The sequence below is a fragment of the Lipotes vexillifer genome, unplaced genomic scaffold (genome assembly GCF_000442215.2).
Source record: "Lipotes vexillifer unplaced genomic scaffold, Lipotes_vexillifer_v1.1 scaffold217, whole genome shotgun sequence".
Lineage (NCBI taxonomy): Eukaryota > Metazoa > Chordata > Mammalia > Artiodactyla > Lipotidae > Lipotes > Lipotes vexillifer.
In genome coordinates, this window is record NW_006788200.1 from 8375058 (window position 1) to 8400478 (window position 25421).

Below are 25421 nucleotides of genomic sequence, written 5' to 3' on the forward strand. Positions count from 1 at the left end.
TAACCAAAGTTTGATAGCATTGCTTCAAGATAAAGAGACAAGCCGCAAAAAGCTCTTTGCATATGTGCGTTGGAAAGGCTGCAGCCTTTACAAACAGTTCGGCGCTCTTGGGGCCATATTTTTAGTGCATCTAGAGCCCCTATAACGGCGCTTCAGCCTTAAAGAAGGTTTGGAAATTCTTGGCAATGCACACAGGTTGATTAGATTAGATCAGAGAGCACTGATCCGAATCTCATTTTCCTCTTTGGTTGAAAAGACAAGTTGAATCTACGCTTGTTTTGAAAGCCACGGCAAAAACGTTTCCAGGCGCCCTTACTTCCGTATTGCTTCAAACTTTCCTTGCGCATGCGCTATTTCTTTGGAGCAGGGGCGGGGCCGACAATCCTGTTTTAGAAGCCCTCCAGTGCTTAGCTCGTTTAGAACACGAGAGTCTAAGCTTATTGGAGGCAAGCTTTGCTTTACGGCTCAAGGCCGCTTTTTACGGCATTTTCCGGCTTCCCATTCACTTCGCAGCGAAGATGGCGTCGGGCAGTGGGGTAGGTGTTGTGTGTGAGGAGGCTTGGGGTGGGGGGTCGGGGGTGGCTTCTCGGCGCCGAGTATTCTGCACCCGATTGACTTCCCGACACCTCCTCGCAATCTAATGGCCCCAGTTCAAGAGCTTCTTCGTAAGGCCCTGGCACAGGATCAGTGTAATCGGGGAGGGCTCTGGTTGGGGTCCTGAGGCAACCTCAGCCTCCTGGTGCTGTCCGGAGAGGCTTCGCTTTCCCCAGGTCCCGGGGCCGCCTTGGCAGCGAGGACGCGCTTCCGTTTTTCCAGGAGTCGGACACGATTAGCGACGAATTTCAAGCGCTTTTTCCTCCCCCCAGACAAAAAACTTGGACTTTCGCCGAAAGTGGGACAAAGATGAATATGAGAAGCTCGCCGAGAAGAGGCTCACGGAAGAGAGAGAAAAGAAGGATGGTGGGTGCCTTCTCCATCAAGTGCTAAGTGTATTATAGAGGCGATGCAATGGTTGGAGAGTGGGTGGGGAGTTGAAATGCGCTGTCCTCCTTTCTTGTGTAACCGTTGGCAGAGCATTGCCTCCCTGGTCCTCAGTTTCTTCAGGTATGAGAGCGAGGAGATGGACTGAAGTGCTTTTGAGGTGCTTTCCAGCTCTGTGATTCTGCTTCCTTGCCCTACCTTTGTTTGGCTCATTTCATACTTTCCTCAAGTACAGTGAAGAGAGTGGGATCCTTACTAGTGACAGAAGAAGGAGTATTTTGCTGCTATGTATTATTGCTTTTGAAGAGCAGCAGGGAACATGGTATTGTTTAACCTAGCGCTTAGTGCTGTTCTCTGTGCGTTATACTATGTCAGGGAGTTGGTGCTTCTCTCCTAGAGATTCCACTGTATAAAAAGAAACGTCTTATTTTCTCATCTGTTTTCAAACTGTACATTTTTCTTCTTCTACACCACGTTGCATAATCTAACTTTTGGTTTTTATGTAACTTGTACAATAGTACTTGACACATAACAGATATTTCCTAAATGTTGGTCCCCCTTTAAAAGTTTTCCCAGCTCTCAGAAGATTCCTTTCTGTTTTATGCTTGGGATATCTGTTTGAAAGCATTATTGAGTGGTCTTATTCTTCTTTTAAAAGGTTGCTTTTTGTGAAAATTCAGAACTCCTCCCTTCAATTCAGTTAATTAATGAATAAAAAACATTGCTTTTAGGGGCTTTCCTGGTGGCGCAGTGGTTGAGAGTCCGCCTGCCAATGCAGGGGACACGGGTTCGTGCCCCGGTCCGGGAGGAACCCACATGCCTCGGAGCGGCTAGGCCTGTGAGCCATGGCCGCTGAGCCTGCGCATGCGGAGCCTGTGCTCCGCAACGGGAGAGGCCACAACAGTGAGAGGCCCGCGTACCGCAAAAACAACAACAACAAAAAAACACATTGCTTTTAGACTCGTTGGATTTGAAGTGGAGGAAAGATGTAGAGAGTTAAGGATTGCTTGTCATTTTTTCTGTGTTGAGCTCCTTAGCTGCTGCTAGAAGTGACTGTTGTGTCCCCTGCTTCAGGTTTCAAAAAGACATGAAAGTAAACCTCAGGATTTTGGATTTCATGTGTTTCTTCTCCTTTCTGGTTAAGGAACTCTAATAATGAAGGGACTTCCTTCCCCATTATATTTCAGGAAAACCAGTGCAGCCAGTCAAGCGAGAGCTTCTCCGGCATAGGGACTACAAGGTGGACCTGGAATCCAAACTTGGGAAGACAATCGTCATTACCAAGACCACCCCACAGTCTGAGATGGGAGGGTGAGTGGCTTTTCATCTTTCTCTGCAGCCAGGAGTAAGTTTAATAAACTGCGTTGGTTTTAGGAAGTGTTGAGCAGGGTACCTGGCCTGAGAATAACAACCTTGTTTCCTGTAATTCCATCCATTGTCCTCCAAGGTCTCAAGTTAACATAATAGTGTCTGTAAGAGGGGTCACTCTGTAGGCTTCTTCATATTAGCACTGTAACTACTTTTTAATATCTTAAAAGGGATTATGTGTTCTCCTGCCAGAGGAAGAAATGAAAAGGACTACTGAGGAGACTTCTAGGGGAGAAATTAGGTGAAGCTAGAATGGAGCCCAGGAGATGTTGATGGTGAATAAAGGGGGTTGAGGTTCCAGACTGGCTGTAAAGGTTGTAGCTGTTATGGATTTCCTGGTTGTGCACCTTCCTCCTCGACAAAGACTATAACCTTTAGGAAGAAGGGTCCCACAAGAACTCTTCATCTTTTTGCTCACCACTACCTCTCTGTCCAGTTAGGTTTTCCAGCAGGAGCATAACACAGATAACAATGAGTGACACTTTTCTGAGCTGCTTCTCTGAGTAAATCCACTGTTGTCCTTCCTCTTTGTGTTAGTTATCTATTGCTGTTTAAATTAATACATTAACCCAGTAGTTAGCAGCATAAAACAATGGATAGCTCACAGTATCTGTGGGGAAGTAACCTGGGAAAGGTTTACCTAGGTGGTTCTGGCTAAGTGTCTCTCACAAAGCTGTCATCAAGGTGTCTGCTGGTTCTGCATTCATCTGAGGTATAAGTGGGGCTGGAGGATCTGCTTCCAAGCTCTGTCATGTGGCTGTGGTTTGGAGGCCTCAGTTCTATGCTCCATGGGCCGCTCCATAGTGCTGCTCACAACAAAGCAAGTGACTTCCCCAGGGCACGTGATCCTCGTGAACAGCCTAAGACAGAATCCATGTTTTTTAATAACCTAATCTTGGAAGTGACATAGCATTACCTTTGATACATTCTGTTGATCACACAGACTAACGCTTGTGCAAATTGGGAAGGGCCTATATAGGGTAGGAATACCAGGAGTGTGGGATCATTGTGGGGGCCATCTTGGAAGTTGGCAGCCACACTCTTCAAGAGCCAAGGCTTTGTGGAAATGAGAATGCTTCTTCTAAAAAGAAATTTTACCTAAAAATAATGAATTTTTTGGTTGAAAACGATAAAATCCTTACAACCAGATGTGACCATAGTGCTATTTCTTTCTGTTTTCTAGATACTATTGCAATGTCTGTGACTGTGTGGTGAAAGACTCCATCAACTTCCTGGATCACATTAATGGAAAGAAACGTAAGACTTGGAGGTAGTTTGTGATTGGGGCTGGATTTGAGTTTTAGAGGTGGGGTGTGGGAAAGGGTAGTTACTATTGGGCCTCTTTTTCAGTGTCTGGGGAATTCTCTAGTTGCTTCAGCATAGGTCATTCTTTACTTCATTATTTAAAGTTTCTGGAGTCCATGAGGTGAGTATCTGTTCTAAGGTGTCAACAAGCCCAGACCATGGTCTTCTCCAGGGCCCAGCTGTCCCCACTGGTGTGCGTCTGCTCAGTAAGGGTAATGAAAGCTGCGTATATCTTGTTATCTGGGGCTGCTGCCGGGGAAGTATTTTTTAGCCCTAATTATTTTTACTGTGTTTTATGAGTCTGTTTTTTTGTTTTTTTTTTTTAATGTCAGGAAAAGACTTTTTGAGGGACTTAGGATGTCTTAACAACCTTACCTTCTTCACTGTTGACCCTACCCAGATCAGCGAAACCTGGGCATGTCTATGCGTGTGGAACGTTCCACTTTGGATCAGGTGAAGAAACGGTTTGAAGTCAACAAGAAGAAGATGGAAGAGAAGCAGAAGGATTATGATTTTGAGGAAAGGATGAAGGAACTCAGAGAAGAGGTAGGCTCTCTTCCTCATTCCACTCCCATCTCCAGAGGAGAGTTGTATCTCCTGAATTTCTGTACATTAAGGGGAACATTTATTGCCCTTGTTTGGGACTCTCGTAATCTGAAGGAAATGGCTCTAAACCTATCCTTTTTTTCTGGACTCTCTGGGCCATACTTTTTTTTTTTTTTTTTTAACTGCAGGAGTGATTAATTAAATGCACCTAGTCCCCAGCAGGCCCGTGGAACCAGGCTGACTGGGTCAGAATTCTGTTTCCTTCACATACTGGCTGTGAATCTTGGATAAGCTATATAACCTCTTTGTGCCTCTGTTTCCCCATATTCAAGATCTTAGTATATAATATACATAAAGCACTTAGACCAGTTCCTGGCTTGTACTCTACGCCCCAGAATGTTAGTTCCTATTATGTGGCTTTACTCCCATCACCTTGTTAAGAACTAGAGATGAACTGGGATGTAGGATTGAGAAATGCTTTCCACAGGCTAAAACTTCTCTTTCTTGTCCCTTATGATCTTTACTGTGGCTTTTCCTTTGCTCTTGAAATTTTACTTGTCTTTAATTATTTTATTCTAAAGATAGAAAGGAAGCTCACCTATCTCTTTCAACATTTGGCTCACGAGTCTGAACTGATTCTGAGTGATTTCCCTTCTAGGAGGAAAAGGCCAAAGCCTACAAGAAAGAGAAACAGAAGGAGAAGAAAAGGAGGGCTGAGGAGGACTTGACATTTGAGGAGGATGATGAGATGGCAGCTGTGATGGGCTTCTCTGGCTTTGGTTCCACCAAGAAGAGTTACTGAGGCTTTCTATGCTTGGCTTTTTGCCAGGCCTAACTGTGTGTGTGGGCGTCATCTTTTGGGAGGTACTGGGGAAAGTCCTTAAGAGTGGCAGTGGGGAGGGCTAGAGGGTGGGTGTTTGTGGTTTCCCTCTACCTTGGGAGAGAGCACAGGATGCAAAGGAATGTGCTGTGGCATGTTCCTTCAGCCTCAGTATTTCACTGGAGACAGAGGACGTCTGATCATCTGAGTTCCCAATAAAGAAAAACCACCTCTTCTGAGGCTGCTTTCCCGAAACTCCCCTTGCATCTTTCCCTCTTCATCTGTCCATCTCATCTGAGCATCCTGCATTTACCCTGTGTTCTGCCTTTGTTTTAATTTTTACTCTTGCTTAGCCTACAGCAGAAGGGTTCTCTGGGTCCCCAGTTTCCAGTTGATAGCATATCCTTGACTGGCCCCTCCTTTTGCCATTCTCCCCCAGTCCCGCCCCGTGGTTCTCCGGCCACCTGTGCATGCATGTGTACTTCTGCCTGGGTCATTGGTATGTGCGGGTGCGTGTGCATGAAACTGTCACATAGTGGGAGCCTAAGCTAGAGCCTCAGGAGCATTGCTGCCTTGGGGCCTGGTGTTCTCAGCTTCCTCAGAGCATGTAACAGGAAATTAAATGGGATGAGTGTTTGGTGTGGTTTTTGTCTGGTGAGTTTTTTAACCTTTGTTCTTCATATGTAAACTGTTCAGCTTTTCCTATTTGTTTCATTTTATTGAGGATTACTCTGTTTTTGTCTTCCTTGTAAGCAGGCTCTTGGAAGAACCTGTTTGATGCAAAAAAGAAAAAGGAGAAAACCTCATATGGGAGCCCTTGGGTCTCAGAGGCTGTTCAACATGTATAATAAATAGCATTGACTGGGCCTATTTCACATTTGGTGGGAACATCCCATATTCTTCCCTGTGTATTGTTTTTTCTTCCCCATACTTATTATTCTCCCTTCATTTGAGCCCGGTCACTTTTTTTCTAGGTGCCTTCAACACGAGTTATACTTTACTCTGATGTGATCTTTGTCTGGAGGAGTTTGAATATAACTTTTCCTGTAATTTTAGCCTCCTTTGATCTTCTGTTTCTGGAACAGCAGAGCTCAGGGTTGAAAACTTAGTGTTTTCCTGACTCTGCAGTTAGGCTAGGCACAGGGTTACTCGGTGTTTGCACCATTGACATTTTGGGCTGTTGTGGAGGCTCCCTTGTGCATTGTAGGGTGTCTAGAGTATCTCAAGCCTCTACTCACTAGTTGCCAATAGCACCTTCTCCCCAAAGTTATGACAATGAAAGATGTCTGTGTCCCTGGAGGAGGGCGGGGCATAATTCCTCCCCCCTAGCCCCAGTGAGAACTATTGAGAAGCTGCCTTGCCTCAAGTTGGGTCTAACTTGAGAATTAGATGGTACAGACTGGCTAACTAAAGCAAAAACGACTTTGATGTTCCCTACATCAGGTACTGTGCCAGGCCCCAGGGATGCAGATGGAAAAAAAAAAGTCAGTTCCTTAAAGTAAAAAAACAAATGGTAGTTACACAAGCTTCAAACAGGTGAATTGTGTAACAACTTTAGTTGCTTCTGTTCCTTGAAAAGTGGGCTCTGCTTGGGCTAACAAGGCTGCTACCATATGGCTTGTTGACATTTTCTGCCTTATCTAGCCCTTTGGACACCTTTATGTAGCATCTGAACCACTTGTGGGTCCCCCAAAGCACCATACCCTTTCCTTTGGACTTTTGTGCAAAATTCCCTTGCTGTTAGGCATCTCTTTTGCTGACTTTTCTTTTTGGGGGGCAGGGGTGAGGGGCAGCGTGCTGCGCAGCTTGTGGGATCTTAGTTCCCTGACTAGGGATCAAACCTGAGCCCTCAGCAGTGAAAGCGGAGTCCTAACCACTGGACCACCAGGAATTCCCTGCCTAATTTTATTTCTGATGCTGAATCTTGCCAATGGAAACACTGAATGTGTCTTTATCTACTGGTTCAAGGACTGGCTCAAAATTTCTCATACAATATTCGTTGGCCAGTTGCGGACATATTAGTTGGTGCTTTCCTTGGCAGGATTATGTGTTCTACAGGTCCTTGGGTAAGAATCTACCCTAGTCAACTGGGTCCTTTTGTTCCCCCTGTCAAGGCAGGCTAGAGAATGTAACAATGAGCTGAGTTCCTTCCGTGGTTCAGTGTTCATTCTTCAGGTAGCTAATTCAACTTGGCTTCAAGCGATTTCCCTCTTTGGTACCGGTGGAATCTGACTTCTGGTCATCTCTACTAAAAAGCAATTCTGAAGTCCATTTTCTCTAAATTATCTTGGGACTGGCAAGTGGTTTGAGTTTCCAAGGGGTCTGTCTAGGTCATGGGTGTTTGGAGTGGTTCAAGCTGGTGAATTAAAAAAAGCGGGGGAAGGAAGGAGATGGGATGGAAATTTAGGACCCCAGAGCAATCCTAGATAACTCCAAACTCTGGAAGAGAAGCTTTATTGATGTTTGTGGTCTTTCTAAAAATCCAAGGAAATTTTGCATTCTGGTTAGTCATATGCCTGTGACCGGCCTACATGAGTTCGTTTAGTGAGTGCTGAGATGCTGAACATGTTCTAGACCCTGGTAGTATCTTCTGGGACAAGGCAACAAAGTCCCAAGTGTCATGGAATTTACACTCTGGTGGAATTGCCAGTTAAAGTATTTAGGGAACAAAAGATCTGTATGGCTTCAGATTTTGTGACTTCAGGCGTCCTAGGGCCTCTCACATCTCTCCCATAACCTCCAAAAATTTAAATGTGAAGTCTTTAATTCAGCAATTCCACTCATATAAGTATCCTAAAAACAGACTTGCTTATGTGTACATATGCATACAAGGAGGTTTACAGCAGCTATGTTTATAACAGTGAAACATTTAAAATAAAACCGGTACATTTATACTTGAGTATAATGCAGCCATTACAATATGTATGAATTAGATCTAGTGTATGTACTGACAAGATCTCCAAGACATTCTGTTAAGTGTAACAGAACAATACCCAACAACCCAATCCCCAATAAGCCCACCCTTCACCCCTGCCAGTCAAAACTGTTGTGTATACAGTTAAATACGTAGATTGAGGGAAAAAACTGGAGGAGTACACACTGAAATCATAGTCATGGTAGGAATTGTGGCTGTTTACAGTATACATGAAAGGAATAGGGTGTTTTTGTGCAGTTTAGAATAATTTTTTAAAAATAGTAATAGAAGGAGTGACACTATATGACACCTGGGAACTATAACACCTGGGAGAGGAGCTGTGGGGTTTAGCTGCAAAGTTCCAAGATAAGGCCTGAAGTAACAATTAGCAGCTTGTAAAGATTTCACTCTCCTGACTCAAGGCACTATGAAAGTTGTTTAGACCACAGAGTGAGCGGCCCTGTGTGGTTGTCGGGAGAGCGTAGAGGCTGGACTAGAAGTCCAGAGTCTGGTGGACCTGGTGACTGCCGCGTGGTAGGAGGGAATAAGCCCGGAAGCAACTAAGGAAGAGCTCACTAAGAGGTAGGGGAGACCTGGGTCCTTCTCACTGTTGTGTGTTGTCAGATGGGCACTCTCCGAGTGTCTGGATTGGGGGTGGGGAGCACGCTAAATCAGCCTGGATCGTATCTGCTCTGGTTGGTTTGTTGTGACGCACCTCTTTCTCAACAGCCAAGGGGATATAATCCAGAGTTCTAACTCGGGCTGGCTATAGCTCAGCGGTTCCTTCGACTGCATTGTGATCCAATCACCCTTTCGAGGGTGGTTCGAGACCCGCGGGCGCTCTCCAGCCCTTTTGCCCCTGTCCCAGCCTTCTTCATTTTCCCATTAATCCCTTTTTGCTATACCAGCTTTCTTCATTTTCCCAGTGATCCCGCTTCGAGAAAGCATTTTGAGACTCCTCCTCTGACGAGAGCACCAAAGCGACCAGGTTTCCAGCAGGTGTTCAGCTCCCATTCGACTAGGAACCAGGGTTCATTGGAGAAATGGCTGGTGCTAGGACTGGGGCAGGAAATACAGAGATGAGCCTAGAGCATTTTGGATTCACCTAGTAGTTCCAGGAAGTAAGGAAGTGCTAAAAAACAACCTACCCCCCCCCAAAAAAAAACCCACTTTTAAAATTACTTTTGACGTTAAGTAATGTTTGCGTTTTTGTTCCAATAGTTATCAGTTATACTTGAATTTTTTCTAAGTCCTCAAATAACTTTTCCATAGGTGGGCTGTATTATTTCGTTTGTCAGCTCTATCTTGACTCCCGCCTATTGCTTATTATAACGATCAATTATTTTATTCCATTTTTCCCTTTCCTCCCTTCCAGTTTGAGTCATATTGTTTTTAGAAAACAATTTGCATACTCTTTTCCCACCCTTGTCACCACCTTTATTTTACTTGCAGATCTACAACTCATTAGTATATTTAATACCATCATGATGAGTATTAGTTGGATGAAACTCATTCTATAGTAGATTCCTCAAACGAGGCTCCTGAGTACAGTATTCTGAGTTCTTGCATATTTAATACTGATTTTTTTTATAGCCTTGGTACTTAAAGGACAGATTGGCTGGATATAAAATCTTGGTTCTCACTTCTTTTCTTTTCCTTCCTAAATGATTTGGTCGTTTTGCCTGAGGCCCAGAGGATTTTTTTCTTTCCAATCTAATTGATTTTCTAAGATACCTCACAGTTGACTATTCCATATCAATTTTCTTTGGTCCTTGGGAGACCCTTTCGATGTGTAGATTGAAGTTTTATTTCCAGGAAGTTTTCTTGAATATTAACATCGGTTTCATTATTTTGTCTTTTTCTACAGGGACTGTAATATATACTGGATCTTCTAATTGCCTCTCTATCTAGCACTTTCTCTCTGATCCTTCTTACTGATTTCTTAATTTTATTTTTATTTTCTTGGCTGTTTTAATTCCTTCTGTCAAAACCAGTTATTGTATTTTAAGTAAAATCTCTTCCCCTTGGACATCTTATAATTTAGTCTTTTTTTTTCCTGAGATGATTTTTCTTTTTGATCAGTTTCTTTTGATTTTGACTAACCCTTGTCTTATATCTTTTTGTTTTTGTCCATTTTTGTTCTGAGTTATTTTTCTGATTCACAGTATTTTTTCATATCACCAAATGACTGTTTAAGGTTATTTAAATCAGGTTGGAGTTTTCTTGTCTCATGATTAGTTTTGAAAAAAAATTATTCTCTTTTTTTGTTGTCTTTATGTAATATTATACCTACTATTTTCTGTTCATTTTGAAATGTCTACTTTCCAGTTTCAGCAATTGCAAATGAGGCAGGCAGTTGGGTGTTTTATCAGGTTTCTTAGTTTGAGAGTGCCCTCTTCTGTTGGTAGAATGGAGTGCATTTTTTCCAAATAGAAGGCACTTTTTTGCAAGTGGAGCCCAGGTTGATGTGTCTTCTGATTTTGTGACTCTCTTTCATTTCCCTGGTAGTCTTCATTTTTACTCCTTGTTTCCTTCTTTCTCTTCACCGTCAAGCCCTCAAGGGATACCTGCCCTTCAAATCATCTCTTTCCTCTGGACAAGATGCCTTTCAAAGATTTCCGTTTCCAGTCTCATTTTCAAGAATTTCTTTTAGAGTCCTCAATTCCTCTCATCCACCAGGTCTGAGACCTATTGTCAGCATTTCTCCACTCAAGCTGGGACTCTTTTTCTGGTGGTGACTTTATCTGTCTTCCACCATTGGTAGGATTCTGCTGCTCTCTAATCTTTACCATCTTGGCCTCTCTTCAGTAGCATGGCTTTGTAACTGGATCTGCTGATTTGGGTTGTATAGTTACCAGTTTATATATAAAATGAAGTTTATAATATTCTCTGTCTCCAAATTATGCTGCAGTCATAGGTGGTTTTATTGTTTGTTTGGGGTTTTTTTGCTGCACCAAATGGCTTACCGGATACCTTAGTTCCCCAACCAGGGATTGAACCCGGCCCCTGGCAGTGAAAGCACCGAGTTCTAACCACTGGACCGCCAGGGAATTCCCTAGCTTTCCTTTTTGTTCATTTGTTTGTTTTTAGGATGGGTGGAGAGATTCAAATTTAGGTCACTGGCATTCTGCAGGGACCTGGAAGCCAGGTCATTTTTTCCCTTCCAGTTTTATTGAGATACAATGGACATAGAGCACTGTATAAGGTTAAGGTGTACAGCATAATGATTTGACCTATGTACATCATGAAATGATTACCACAATAAGTTTAGTGAACTTCTACATCTCATATATACAAAAATAAAAGAAAACGGAAAAATTATTTTTCCTTGTGATGAGAACTATTAGGATTTACTCTCTTAGCAACTTTTATGTATAACATAAAGCAGTATTAATTATATTTAACATGTTGTACATTACATCCCTAGTACTTTTTTTGTCTTATAACTGGAAGTTTGTGCTTTTGACTACCTTCATCCAATTCCCCTCACTCCACCCCTGCCTCTGGTAACTACAAACCTGACCTCTTTTTCTATGAGTTTTGTTTGCTTTTGAAGTATAATTGACCTACAACACTATTTTATTTCCTGGCGCACAACTTAGTGATTCAACATTTCTGTACATTACAAAATAATCACCACTACCATAAGTCTAGTTACCATCTGTCATTATACAAAGATATTATATTATTAGACTGTATTCCCCACACTAAACATTTCATACCCGTGACTCATTCATTTTGTAACTAGAAGTTTGTACCTCTTAATCTCACTAACCTATTTCCCACATGCCCCTGCCCCACTCCCTTCTGGCAACCACCTGTTTGTTCTCTGTATCTATGACTTTGTTTCTGTTTTGCTGTGTTTGTTCATTTGTTTTGCTTTTTAGATTCCACTTATAAATAAAATCAGGTATGTATCTTTCTCTGTCTGACTTGTTTCACTTAGCATAGTACCCTCTAAATCCATCCATATTGTCACAAATGGCAAGATTTCATTCTTTTTATGGCTTAGTAATATTCCTTTGCATATATATCCTAGCTTCCATTTCTTGGCTATTGTAAATAATGCTGCAGTGAACATAGGGGTGCATATATCTTTTTGAATTGGTAGGTTTTTTTAATTTTTGATAAATACCCAGGAATGGAATTGCTGGGTCATATGGTAGTTCTGTTTTTAATTTTTTTTTTTTTGCGATACACGGGCCTCTCACTGTTGTGGCCTCTCCCGTTGTGGAGCACAGGCTCCGGACGTGCAGGCTCAGCGGCCATGGCTCACGGGCCCAGCTGCTCTGCGGCATGTGGGATCTTCCCGGACCGGGGCACGAACCTGTGTCCCCTGCATCGGCAGGCGGACTCTCAACCACTGCACCACCAGGGAAGCCCTGTATGTTAGTTTTAATGCCAGTACCATACTGTTTTGATTACTATAGCTTTGTAATATAGTTTGAAATCAGGATGCATGATGCTTCCTGCTTTGTTATTTCTCTAGATTGCTTTCACTTTTGGGGTCTTTTGTTGTTCCACATGAATTTGGGGATTGTTTTTTCTATTTCTGTGAAAAATGCCATTGGAATTTTAATAGGGATTACATTGGGTAGTATAGACATCTTAAAACAATATTAACTCTTCCAGTCTATGAACATGTGATGTATTTCCATTTACAGTAAATCCCGTACATATGAACCTTCAAGTTGTGAACTTTCAAAGATGCGAACATGCGTTTGCATGTCCAGTCACATAAATTAGTTCATGTGTCTGGTGTACATTGTCACGTGTGTGCATCCTCTACAAGTGGTTGTGCTTTTGTGTACTTTACAGTAATAGTAGTACAGTATCTTTATCTCAAGCCCAGGATGTCCGGAAGCAAGCATAAAAGCAGCCGTGATGTAGCTGATAATGTACTGTACTTTTCAGAGTACTGTACTATAAGATTAAAAATGTTTTCTTTATTTTTTTGTGTTTGTTTTTTTTTTATGTAATTTGTGTGAAAAGTACTATAAACCTATCACAGTAGGGTAGTATATAGCCAGTTGTGTTAGTTGGGTACCTAGGCTAACTTGTTGGACTTAGGAACAAATTGGACTTACAAATGTGCTCTCGGAATGGAACTCATTCGTATGCAGGGCACTTACTGTATTTGTGTCTTCTTCCTTCTTCAGTTTCTTTCATCAGTGTCTTATAACTTATAGTGTATAGGTCTTGTACTTCTTTAGTTAAATTTATTCCTAAGTATTTTATTGTTTTTGATTTCTTTTTTAAATGTTTTGGCCACACCACACAGTATGTGGGATCATAGTTCCCTGACCAGGGATCGAACCCATGCTCCCTGCATTGGAAGCACAGAATCTTAACTGCTGGACCACCAGGGAAGTCCCTGACCCTATTTTAAATGGGATTTTTTTCCTTCTTCATATAGTTTATTGTTAGTGTATAGAAATGCAACTGATTTTTCATGTTGATTTTGTATCCTGAAACTTTACTGAATTTGTTGATTAGTTCTAACAGTGTTTGAATGGAGTCTTTAGGGTTTTTTATATATAAGACCATGTCATCTACAGAGACAAGTTTACTTCTTCTCTTCCAGTTTGGATGTGTTTTGATTCTTTTTCTTGCCTAATTTCTCTGGCTGGACTCCAGTACTATGTTGAATAGGAATGGTGAGGGTGGGCACCTTGTCTTTTTCCTCATCTTAGAGGGAAACTTTTCACTCTTTCACCATTGAGTATGATGTTAGTTGTTGGCTTGTCATATATGGTTTTAATTACGTTGAAGTATGTTCCTTCTATACTCAATTTGTTGAGAGTTTTTATTTTGAAAATATGTTGAATTTTTTTTTTTTTTTTTGTGGTACGCAGGCCTCTCACTGTTGTGGCCTCTCCTGTTGCGGAGCACAGGCTCCAGACGCGCAGACTCAGCTGCCATGGCTCACGGGCCCAGCCGCTCCGCGGCATGTGGGATCTTCCTGGACCAAGCACGAACCCGTGTCCCCTGCATCGGCAGGTGGACTCAACCACTGCACCACCAGGGAAGCCCAATATATTGAATTTTTTCAGAAAGTTTTTGCATCTATTGAGATGATCACATTGTCTTTCATTCATTTTATATGGAGTATCACATTTATTGATTTGCATATGACAAACCATCTTTTCATCCCAGGGGTACATCCCACTTGACTTTTTTTTTTTTTTTTTTGTCATGCCTCTTGGCTTGTGGGATCGTACTTATTTCCCTAACCAGGGATTGAACCCACACCCTCAGCAGTTAAACCACGGGGTCCTAACCACTGGACCACCAGGGAATTCCCCCACTTGATCCTTTTAATGTGCTGTTGAATTCAATTTGTCAGTACTTTATTGAGGATTTTTGCATCTGTATTCATCAGGGATATTGGTCTGTAGTTTTTTTTTTTTTAACATCTTTATTGGAGTATAATTGCTTTACAATGGTGTGTTAGTTTCTGCTGCATAACAAAGTGAATCAGCTATGCATATACGTATATCCCCATTTCTCCTCCCTCTTGCATCTGCCTCCCACCCTCCCTATCCCACCCCTGTAGGTGGACACAAAGCACCGAGGTGATCTCCCTGTGCTTTGCGGCTGCTTCCCACTAGCTATCTATTTTACATTTGGTAGTGCATATATGTCGATGCCACTCTCACTTTGTCCCAGCTTACCCTTCCCCCTCCCCGTGTCCTCAAGTTCATTCTCTACATCTGCATCTTTATTCCTGTCCTGCCCCTAGGCTCTTCACAACTTCTTTTTTTTTTAGATTCCATATATATGTGTTAGCATACGGTATTTGTTTTTCTCTTTCTGACTTACTTCACTCTGTATGACAGACTCTAGGTCCCTCCACCTCACTACAAATAACTCAGTTTCATTTCTTTTTATGGCTGAGTAATATTCCATTGTATATATGTGCCACATCTTCTTTATCCATTCATCTGTCTATAGACACTTAGGTTGTTTCCGTGTCCTAACTATTGTAAATAGTGCTGCAGTGAACATTGTGGTACATGACTCTTTTTGAATTATGGTTTTCTCAGGGTATATGCCCAGTAGTGGGACTGCTGGGTCCTATGGTAGTTCTATTTTTATTTTTTTAGGGGACCTCCATACTGTTCTCCATAGTGGCAGTATCAATTTACATTCCCACCAACAGTGCAAGAGGGTTCCCTTTTCTCCACACCCTCTCTAGCACTTATTGTTTGTAGATTTTCTGATGATGGCCATTCTGACTGGTGTGAGGTGGTACCTCATTGTAGTTTTGATTTGCATTTCTCTAAAGATTAGTGATGTTGAGCATCCTTTCATGTGTTTGTTCCCAATCTGTATATCTTCTTTGGAGAAATGTCTGTTTAGGACTTCTGCCCATTTTTGTATTGGGTTGTTTGTTTTTCTGATATTGAGCTGCATGAGCTGCTTGTATATTTTGGAGATTAATCCTTTGTCAGCTGCTGCGTTTGCAAGTATTTTCTCTCATTCTGAGGGTTGTCTTTTCGTCTTGTTTATAGTTTCCTTTGCTGTGCCAAAGCTTTTACGTTTCATTAGATCCCATTTGTTTATTTTTGTTTTTATTTCCATTTCTCTAGAAGGTGGGTCAAAAAGGATCTTGCTGTGATTTATGTCATAGAGTGTTCTGCCTATGTTTTCCTCTAAGAGTTTTATAGTGTCTGGCCTTACATTTAGGTCTTTAATCCATTTTGAGTTTATTTTTGTGTATGGTGTTAAGGAGTGTTCTAATTTCATTATTTTACATGTAGCTGTCCAGTTTTCCCAGCACCACTTATTGAAGAGGCTGTCTTTCCTCCATTGTATACTCTTGCCACCTTTACCAAAGATAAGGTGACCATATGTGCATGGATTTATCTCTGGGCTTTCTATCCTGTTCCATTGATCTATATTTCTCTTTTTGTGCCAGTACCATACTGTCTTGATTACTGTAGCTTTGTAGTATAGTCTGAATTCAGGGAGCCTGATTCCTCCAGCTCCATTTTTCTTTCTCAGGATTCCTTTGGCTATTCGGGGTCTTTTGTGTTTCCATACAAATTGTGCAATTTTTTGTTCTAGTTCTGTGAAAGATGCCATTGGTAGTTTGATAAGGATTGCATTGAATCTGTATATTGCTTTGGGTAGTATAGTCATTTTCACAGTGTTGATTCTTCCAATCCAAGAACATGGTGTATCTCTCCATCTGTTTGTATCATCTTTAATTTCTTTCATCAGTGTCTTAAAGTTTTCTACATACAGGTGTTTTGTCTCCTTAGGTAGGTTTATTCCTATGTATTTTATTCTTATTGTTTCAGTGGTAAATGGAAGTGTTTCCTTAATTTCTCTTTCAGATTTTTCATCATTAGTGTATAGGAATGCCAGAGATTTATGTGCATTAATTTTGTATCCTACTACTCTACCATATTAATTGATTAGCTCTAGTAGTTTTCTGGTAGCATCTTTAGGATTCTCTATTTATAGTATCATGTCATCTGCAAACCGTGACAGCTTTACTTCTTTTCCGATTTGGATTCCTTTTATTTCTTTTTCTTCTCTGATTGCTCTGACTAAAACTTCCAAAACTATGTTGAATAATAGTGGTGAGACTGGGCAACCTTGTCTTGTTCCTGATCTTAGAGGAAATGGTTTCAGTTTTTCATCATTGAGAATGATGTTGGCTGCGGGTTTGTCATATATGGCCTTTATTTTGTTGAGGTAGGTTCCCTCTATGCCTACTTTCTGGAGAGTTTTTATCATAAATAGGTGTTGAATTTTGTCAAAAGCTTTTTCTGAATCTATTGAGATGATCATATTGTTTTCATCCTTCAATTTGTTAATATGCTGTATCACATTGATTTGCGTATATTGAAGAATCCTTGCATTCCTGGAATAAACCCCACTTAATCATGTTGTATGATCCTTTTAATGTACTGATGGATTCTATTTGCTAGTATTTTGTTGAGGTTTTTTGCATCTATGTTCATCAGAGATATTGGCCTGTAGTTTTCTTTTTTTGTGACATTTTTGTCTGGTTTTGGTATCAGGGTGATGGTGGCCTCGTAGAATGAGTTTGGGAGTGTTCCTCTCTCCACTATATTTTGGAAGAGTTTGAGAAGGGTAGGTTTAGCTCTTCTCTAAATGTTTGATAGAATTTGCCTGTGAAGCCATCTGGTCCTGGGCTGTTGTTTGTTGGAATATTTTTTTTTTTTGCGGTATGTGGGCCTCTCACTGTTGTGGCCTTTCCCATTGCGGAGCACAGGCTCTGGACGCACAGGCTCAGCGGCCATGCCTCACGGGCCCAGCCGCTCCGCAGCGTGTGGGATCCTCCTGGACCGGGGCACGAACCCGCGTCCCCTGCATCGGCAGGCGGACTCTTAAACACTGCGCCACCAGGGAAGCCTGTTGGAAGATTTTTAATCGCAGTCTCAATTTCAGTGCTTGTGATTGGTCTGTTTATATTTCCTATTTCTTCCTGGCTCAGTCTCGGAAGTTTTGCTTTTCTAAGAATATGTCCATTTCTTCCAGGTTGTCCATTTTATCGGCATATAATTTCTTGTAGTAATCTCTCATGATCCTTTGTTTTTCTGAAGTGTCAGTTGTTACTTCTCCTTTTTCATTTCTAATTCTATTGATTTGAGTCTTCTCCCTTTTTATCTTGATGAGTCTGGCTAATGGTTTATCAATTTTGTTTATCTTCCCAAAGAACCAGCTTTTAGTTTTATTGATCTTTGCTGTTGCTTCCTTCATTTCTTTTTCATTTATTTCTGATCTGATCTTTATGATTTACTTGCTTCTGCTAACTTTGCTTTAGGTGTAATTGCTTTAGGTGTAAGTTTAGGTTGTTAATTTGAGATTTTTCTTGTTTCTTGAGGTAGGATTGGATTGCTATAAAATTCTTTCTTAGAACTGCTTTTGCTGCATCCCATAGGTTTTGGGTCATTGTGTTTTCATTGTCATTTGTTTCTAGGTATTTTTTAATTTCCTCTTTGATTTCTTCAGTGATCTCTTGGTTATTTAGTAGCGTATTGTTTAGCCTCCATGTGTTTGTAATTTTTTACAGTTTTTTTTCCTGTAATTGATGTCTAGTCTGATAGCGTTGTGGTTGGAAAAGATACTTGATATGATTTCAATTTCCTTAAATTTGCCAAGGCTTGATTTGTGACCCAATATATGGTCTCTCCTGGAGAATGTTCCATGAGAACTTGAGAAGAAAGTGTATTCTGTGGTTTTGGATGGAATGTCCTATAAATATCAGTTAAGTCCATCTTCTTTAATGTGTCATTTAAAGCTTGTGTTTCCTTTTTTATTTTCATTTTGGATGATCGGTCCATTGAGGAAAGAGGGGTGTTGAAGTCCCCTACTATTATTGTGTTACTGTCGATTTCCCTTTTTATGACTGTTAGCATTTGCCTTATGTATTGAGGTGCTCCTCTGTTGGGTGCATAAATATTTACAATTGTTATATCTTCTTCTTAGATTGATCCCTTGATCATTATGTAGTGTCCTTCTTTGTCTCTTGTAATAGTTTTTATTTTAAAGTCTATTTTATTTGATATGAGAATTGCTACTCTAGCTTTCTTTTGATTTCCATTTGCATGGAATATCTTTTTCCATCCCCTCACTTTCAGTGTGTATGTGTCTCTAGGTCTGAAGTGGGTCTCTTGTAGACAGCATATGTACGGGTCTTGTTTTTGTATCCATTCAGCCAGTCTATGTCTTTTGGTTGGAGGATTTAATCCATTTACATTTAAGGTAATTATCAATATGTATGTTTGTAGTACCATTTTCTTAATTGTTCTGGGTTTCTTTTTGTAGGTCTTTTCCTTCTCTGTGTTTCCTGCCTAGAGAAATTCCTTTAGCATTTGTTGTAAAGCTGGTTTAGTGGTGCTGAATTCTCTTAACTTTTGCTTATCTGTAAAGGTTTTAATTTTTCCATCGAATCTGAATGAGATCCTTGCTGGGTAGAGTAATCTTGGTTGTAGGTTTTTCCCTTTCATCACTTTTAATATGTCCTGCCACTGCCTTCTGGCTTGCAGAGTTTCTAATGAAAAATCAGCTGTTAACCTTATGGGGATTCCCTTCCATGTTATTTGTTGCTTTTCCCTTGCTGCTTTTAATATTTTTTCTTTGTATTTAATTTTTGATAGTTTGATTAATATGTGTCTCAGTGTGTTTCTCTTTGGGTTTATCCTGTATGGTACTTTGTGTGCTTCCTGTACTTGATTGACTATTTCCTTTCCCATGTTAGGGAAGTTTTTGATTGTAATCTCTTCAAATATTTTCTCAGACACTTTCTTTTTCTCTTCTTCTTCTGGGACCCCTATAATTCAAATGTTGGTGCATTTAATGTTGTCCCTGAGGCCTCTGAGACTGTCCTCAATTCTTTTCATTCTTTTTTCTTTATTCTGCTCCTTGGCAGTTATTTCCGCCATTTTATCTTCCAGCTCACTTATCCGTTCTTCTGCCTCAGTTATTCTGTTATTGATTCCTTCTAGAGTATTTTTAATTTTAGTAATTGTGTTGTTCATCACTGTTTATTTGCTCTTTAGTTCTTCTAGATCCTTGTTAAGTGTTTCTTGTATTTTCTCCATTCTGTTTCCAAGATTTTGGATCATCTTTACTATCATTACTCTGAATTCTTTTTCAGGTAGGTTGCCTATTTCATCTTAATTTATTTGGTCTTGTAGGTTTTTACCATGCTTTTTCATCTGTAGCATATGTTTTATCATTTCTTTTTTTTTTTTTTGATGGGTGGTGCTGTATTCCTGTCTTACTGGTTGTTTGGCCTGAGATGTCCAGTACTGGAGTTTGCAGGCAGTTGGATAGAGCCAGGTCTTGGTGCTGAGATGAGGACCTCTGGGAGGCCTCACTCTGATTGATATTCCCTGGGGTCTGAGGATCTCTGTTAGTTCAGCAGCTTGGACTCGGAGCTCCCACCACAGGAGCTCGGGTCCGACCTCCGGCCTGGGAACCAAGGTCCTTTAAACTTTGTGGCGTGGTTTAAAAAAAAGGAAGAAACAAAGAAAAAAAAGGAGCAGTACAATATCAAAGATTAAAAAACAATAAAATTAGAAAGATAAAATATATATTAGGAAAAATAAAACTATAATTGAAACAACTAAAACAAGGTAAAATAAAACCACAACAGAAAAAAGAAAATGAAAAAGGGGGGGGGGCGAACAAGCCAAAAGGAGAGATCACTAACAAACTATAAAGAATAAAAGAAAATTAGAAAAATAAAAGATTTATTAGGAAAAATATAAATATAAAAGAATCAACAGCAGTGAATCACCAAGGTAAAACAGACCCCAGTGTAAAATAGTAAAAAAAAAAAAAAAGCGTTGGCTATGGGGGTGGAGTCTGGGGGGTGTATGGAATTTAGTCAGGGGTGGGGTTTAGGGTGGGGTTTAGTGTGGGGCAGGACCTAGGTGGGTGGGGGCGGTGACATTTGAGCGTGGAGTGGGGCCTAGGTGGGGCAACGTTCAAGCGTGGGGCAGGGCCTCTGCTTAGGACCTGCGCTCAGAAGGGGACAGACAGCAGGTCAAAAGGAGGGTCTCTGGGGTGTGGAGTTCCGGAGTTTAGAGGTAGGGCCCTGAGTGAGGGTGTGTGGGTGGAGTTTAGGCCCAGCTTGTTGGAGGCGGTCTCCGAGTGCAGAAGTAGGGCCCTGGGTGAGGGTGTAGGGGTGGGGCTTGGGCTCTTTGTGGCAGGAGGGAGGCTCTGGGGCAAAGGATTAGGCCCAGGAGCCCAACAGGCTTCCTGGTGCCTAAGCAGACAGGGAACGCACTGGCCCTGTTCCCTTCTATTCCTTCACGCCCCTCCCCCACCATCTCCCCCAGGGTCTCCCCAGTTGCCACTGAACCCCTAACCATGGGTGGGTCCCACTGGGTGTAGGAACTCCTCCCCTCCTCCAGCCACCCCTCAGGGGTGCTGGTCCAGAGGTCTGGCCTTTACTTTTGCTCCCCCTTCCCTCCCTCCCACTCCTTCAGGACCCACGCGGCTGGAGGGGGCTTCTGTGGGCCGAGGATCAGGCCCAGGATCTCAGCAGGTTTCTGGGGGCCCAAGTGGGCAGGGGAAACCTGGCCACATTCCCTTTTGATCCTCTGCCCTCCCAATGGTCCCCAATTTCCCCCTTTGTGTGTGGGATCCCTTCCCCTCCCCCAGCTGCCCCTCAGGGGTGCCAGTCCCATCCCGCCTCCACTTCTCCTCCCCCTTCACTCTCCCCATGCCCCACGTCCTACCCAGTCGCTGGGGGTTCCTCCCGTCTCCTTAGGGGTCCATGGTCCCCCACTGGTGCCTGGTAGTTGTGAGGAGACGGGAATTCTGCGTCTTCCTAGTACTCCATCTTGACTCCGCCCCCTGGTCTGTAGTTTTCTTTCTTTTTTTTTTATTCTCTAGTTTTCTTGAAGTATTGTTATCTGGCTTTGACATCAGGGTAATGCTGGCCTTATAAAATGAGTTTGAGAGTGTTCCCTTCTCTTCAAATTTTGGAAGAGTTTGAGAAGAATTGGTATTAATTCTTCTGTAACTGTTTCATAGAATTCACCCAAGAAGCCATCTGGTCCTGGTCTTTTGTTTGTTAGGTTTTTTACTGACTCCATCTCCTTACTTGTTATTGCTCTGTTCAGATTTTTATTTCTTCATGATTCACACTTGGTAGATTGTATGTTTCTAGGAATATATTCATTTCCTCTAGGTTGTCCAATTTGTTGACATATAATTGGTTATAGTAATCTCTTATAAATCCTTTTTATTTCTGTGGGTATCTATTGTAGTGTCTCCTCTTTCATTTATAATCTTATTTATTTTACCCTCTCTCTTTTTTCTTTGTAAGTCTAGCTAAAGTTTTGCCAATTTCATTTAATCTTTAGAAAAATAACTAAAGTTTTCTTGATCTTTTCTGTTGTTTTTCTCTTCTCTATTTCATTTATTTCTGCTCTGATCTTTGTTATCTCCTTCCTTCTACTAACTTTGAGCTTTATTTGTTCTTGTTTTTCTAGTTCTTTGAGGTGTAGAATTTAGTTGTTTTGTGAGAGCATTCATTTTTTAAGTTAATGTAGGCATTTAGTTTATAACTATAAACTTCCCTCTTGGAACTCTTCTGCTACATCCCATAAGTTTTTTGTGTGTTGTGTTTCCATTTTCACTTGTTTCAAGATATTTTTTATTTCATCTTTGACCCATTGGTTGTTCAGGAGTGTGTTGTTTAATTTCCACATATTTGTGATTTTTCCAGTTTTTCTCCTGTTATTGAATTCTAGTTTCATGCCATTGTGGTCAGAAAAGATACTTGGTATAATTTCAATCTTAAAATTTGCTAAGACTTGTTCTGTGACTTAACACATGATCTGTCCCGGAGAATGTTCCATTTGTGCTTAAGAAGAATGTGTATTCTGCTGCTGTTCAATGGAGTATTCTGTATATTAGGTCAATTTGGTCTAAAGTGTAATTCAGTGTTTCTGTCTAGATGATCTATCAACTGAAGAAAGTGGAGTATTGAAGTCTCCTATTATTGTTGTATTGTTGTCGATTACTCCTTTCAGATCTGTTAGTATTTGCCTAATATATCTAGGTGGTCTGATGTTGGGTATGTATATATTTATAATTTTTATATCCTCTTGATGAATTAATGCCTTTATCATTATATAATGACCTTCTTTGTCTCTTGTTACAGTTTTTGACTTAAGGTATTTTGTCTGATATAAGCATAGCTACCCATGCTCTCTTCTAGTTTCCATTATCATGGGTAGCTTTTTCCATCCCTCTACTTTGAGCCTAGGTGTTTCCTTGAAGCTGGAGTCTTGTAGGTAGCATATATTCAAGGTCTTTTTAAAAAAAAATCCATTTAGCCACTCTGTACATTTTGATTGGAGATTTTAATCCATTTTTATTTAAAGTAATTATTGGTAGGGAAGAACTTATTTTTGCCATCTTGTTAATTGTTTTCTAACCGTTTTGTAGTTTCTTTGTTCCTTTCCTCCTCTGTTGCTATCACCCTTTGTGAATTGATGATTTTCCATATCAGTGGTGTTCAGTTGAACATGGTGGTTAGGGGTGCCAACCCTCCATGCAGTCCAAAGTCCACATATAACTTATGGTCAGCCCTCTGTATTTACAGTTCCTCCATATCTATGGTTCCTCTGTACCTGTGATTCTGCATCCTTGGATTCAGTCAACTGTGGATTGTGTAGTACTGTAGTATTTACTTTTGAAAAAACTACCTGTGAATAAGTGGACCTGCGCAGTTCAAACCTGTGTTGTTCAAGGGTCAACTGTACTTTCATTTCACTTTCTTTATCTTTTCTGTATCTACTATAGGTTTTTGTTTTGTGGTTACCCCATGGCTTACTCAAAACATAGATATAACAGTTTAAGCTGATAACAACTTAAATTTGATCACATGCAGAAACTCTACCTTTTTACTCTGCCCTGCACATTTTACGTTTTTGATGTCACGATTTACATCTTTTTATATTGTGTACCCATTAACAAATTATTGTAGCTATAGCTATTTTTAAAGTATTTATTTATGTATTTATTTGGCTGTGTCAGGTCTCAGTTGTGGCACGTGGGATCTTCATTGAGGCATGTGGGATCTTTCATTGTGGCACACGAGCTCTTCGTTGTAGTGCAGGGCTCCTCTCTAGTTGTGGTGTGTGGGCTCTAGAACACAGGGGCTCAGTAGTTGTGGCACGTGGACTTAGTTTCCCCATGGCATGTGGGATCCTAGTTCCCAGACCAAGGATCAAACCCACGTCCCCTGCATTGGAAGGCTGACTCACAACCACTGGACCACCAGGGAAGTCCTTAGCTATGCCTATTTTTAATACTTTTGTTCTTTAACCTTTGTACTAGAGTTAAGTGGTTATCATGCCATCATATTACAGTATTAGAGTATTCTGAATCTGACTATATACTCACCTTTACCAGGGTATGGTATTTTTTCATGTTATTAGTTAGCATCCTTTCATCTCATTAAAAATTTTTTTAAAAATTGAAGTATAGTTGATTTACAATGTTGTGTCAGTTTCAGGTGTACAGCAAGATGATTCAGATATATATATATATGCATATATATATCCTATATAATTTCTTTTATATGTGGAGTCTGAAAACATTGAACTCATAGAAACAGAGTAGAATGATGGTTGCCAGGGGCTGAGGAGTAAGGGAAAAGGGGAGTTGTTGTTTGGAGAGCATCAACTTTCAGGTGTAAGATGAACAGGTTCCGGGGATCTAATGTACAACATGGTGACTAGAGTTAACAATAATGTATGTATACTTGAAAATTTCTATGAGAGTATGGCTTTAATGTTCTCACCATAACAACAACGACAAAATGTTAATTATGTAAGATGAAAAATGTGTTAAATAACTTTACTGTGGTAAACATTTTGTAATATATACATACATCTATATCTATATCTATCTATCCACCTTTTCTACCTATATTTTTCCCTTCATTTTAGCTTGAAGTGTTCCTTTCAACATTTCTTGTAAGGTAGGTCTAAGCAATTAACTCCCTCAGTGTTTGTTTGTTTGGGAAAGTCTTCATCTCACCTTCATTTCTGAAGGCCAACTTTGCTGCATGAAGTATTCTTTGTTGGCAGTGTTTTTCTTCTCAACACTTTGAATATATCATCACACTCTCTCCTGGCCTGCAAGGTGTCTGCTGAGAAATTCACTGATAGCCTTATGGGGGTTCCCTTGTATGAGAGAATTTTGTTTAATCTTGCTTCTTTTAAAATTCTCCCTTTGTCTTTGATTTTAGACAGATTTATTATAATTTGTCTATGAGAAGATCATTTTGGATTGAAATTTTGGGGTAACCCATTAGCTTCATGAACTTGGATGACCAAATCTCTCTCCAGGTTTAGGAAGTTTTCAGTCATTATTTCTTTAAATAAGCTTTCTACACTTTTCTACCTCTCTTTTCCTTCTGGGACTTCAATGATATGTGGATTATTTCTCCTAATGGTGTTCCATAGGCTTTCTTCATTACTTTTCATTCTTTTTTCTTTTTTATCCTCTGATTGGATAATTTCAAGTGATACATATTCAAATTCACTGATTCTTTCTTTTACTTCGTCTAGTCTGCTGTTGAAGCTCTCTATCGAATTCTTCAGTTCAGTCATTGTATTCTTCCATTCTAAAATTTCTGTTTGGTTCTTTTCTAATGTTTTCTATCTCTTTGTTGAACTTCTTTTTTTTTGCTCTTGTATTGTTTTCCTGATTTCATTAAATTGTGTTGTTTTGTAGCTCTCCGAGCATCTTTAAAAATATTATTTTGAATTCTTTGTCAAAGAATTACTGTATCTCCATTTCTTTGGAGTCAGGTACTAGAAGTTAACTGTGTTCTTTTGGTGGATTCATGTTTCCCTAATTCTTCCTGACCTCTGTAGCCTTGCATAGATGTTTGCACATTTGAAGCAGTCAATTCTTCCAGACTTTATGGACTGATTTCAGTAAGGAAGGACCTTCACCTGCAGATGTGGATAT

At 40.6% G+C, this 25421-nt stretch overlaps 1 protein-coding gene across 1 annotated transcript; it reads left to right on the plus strand.

Annotated features, from left to right (window-relative positions):
* Positions 1-514: 514 nt before the first annotated feature.
* Positions 515-5917, plus strand: ZMAT2 (zinc finger matrin-type 2). Its single transcript, XM_007461480.1, has 6 exons — positions 515-536; positions 867-960; positions 2169-2292; positions 3533-3606; positions 4055-4200; positions 4859-5917. The coding sequence occupies exons 1-6, from the start codon at positions 519-521 to the stop codon at positions 5000-5002; spliced, it is 600 nt and encodes a 199-aa protein (XP_007461542.1). The 5' UTR covers positions 515-518; the 3' UTR covers positions 5003-5917.
* The last annotated feature ends 19504 nt before the right edge of the window (positions 5918-25421 follow it).

Bases quoted from the DNA above. Each gene is read 5' to 3' on its own strand.
- ZMAT2 (XM_007461480.1), top strand. The intron at 2,293-3,532 runs GTGAGTGGCTTT...TCTGTTTTCTAG, and splicing joins CCACAGTCTGAGATGGGAGG to ATACTATTGCAATGTCTGTG. The intron at 3,607-4,054 runs GTAAGACTTGGA...GACCCTACCCAG, and splicing joins TCACATTAATGGAAAGAAAC to ATCAGCGAAACCTGGGCATG.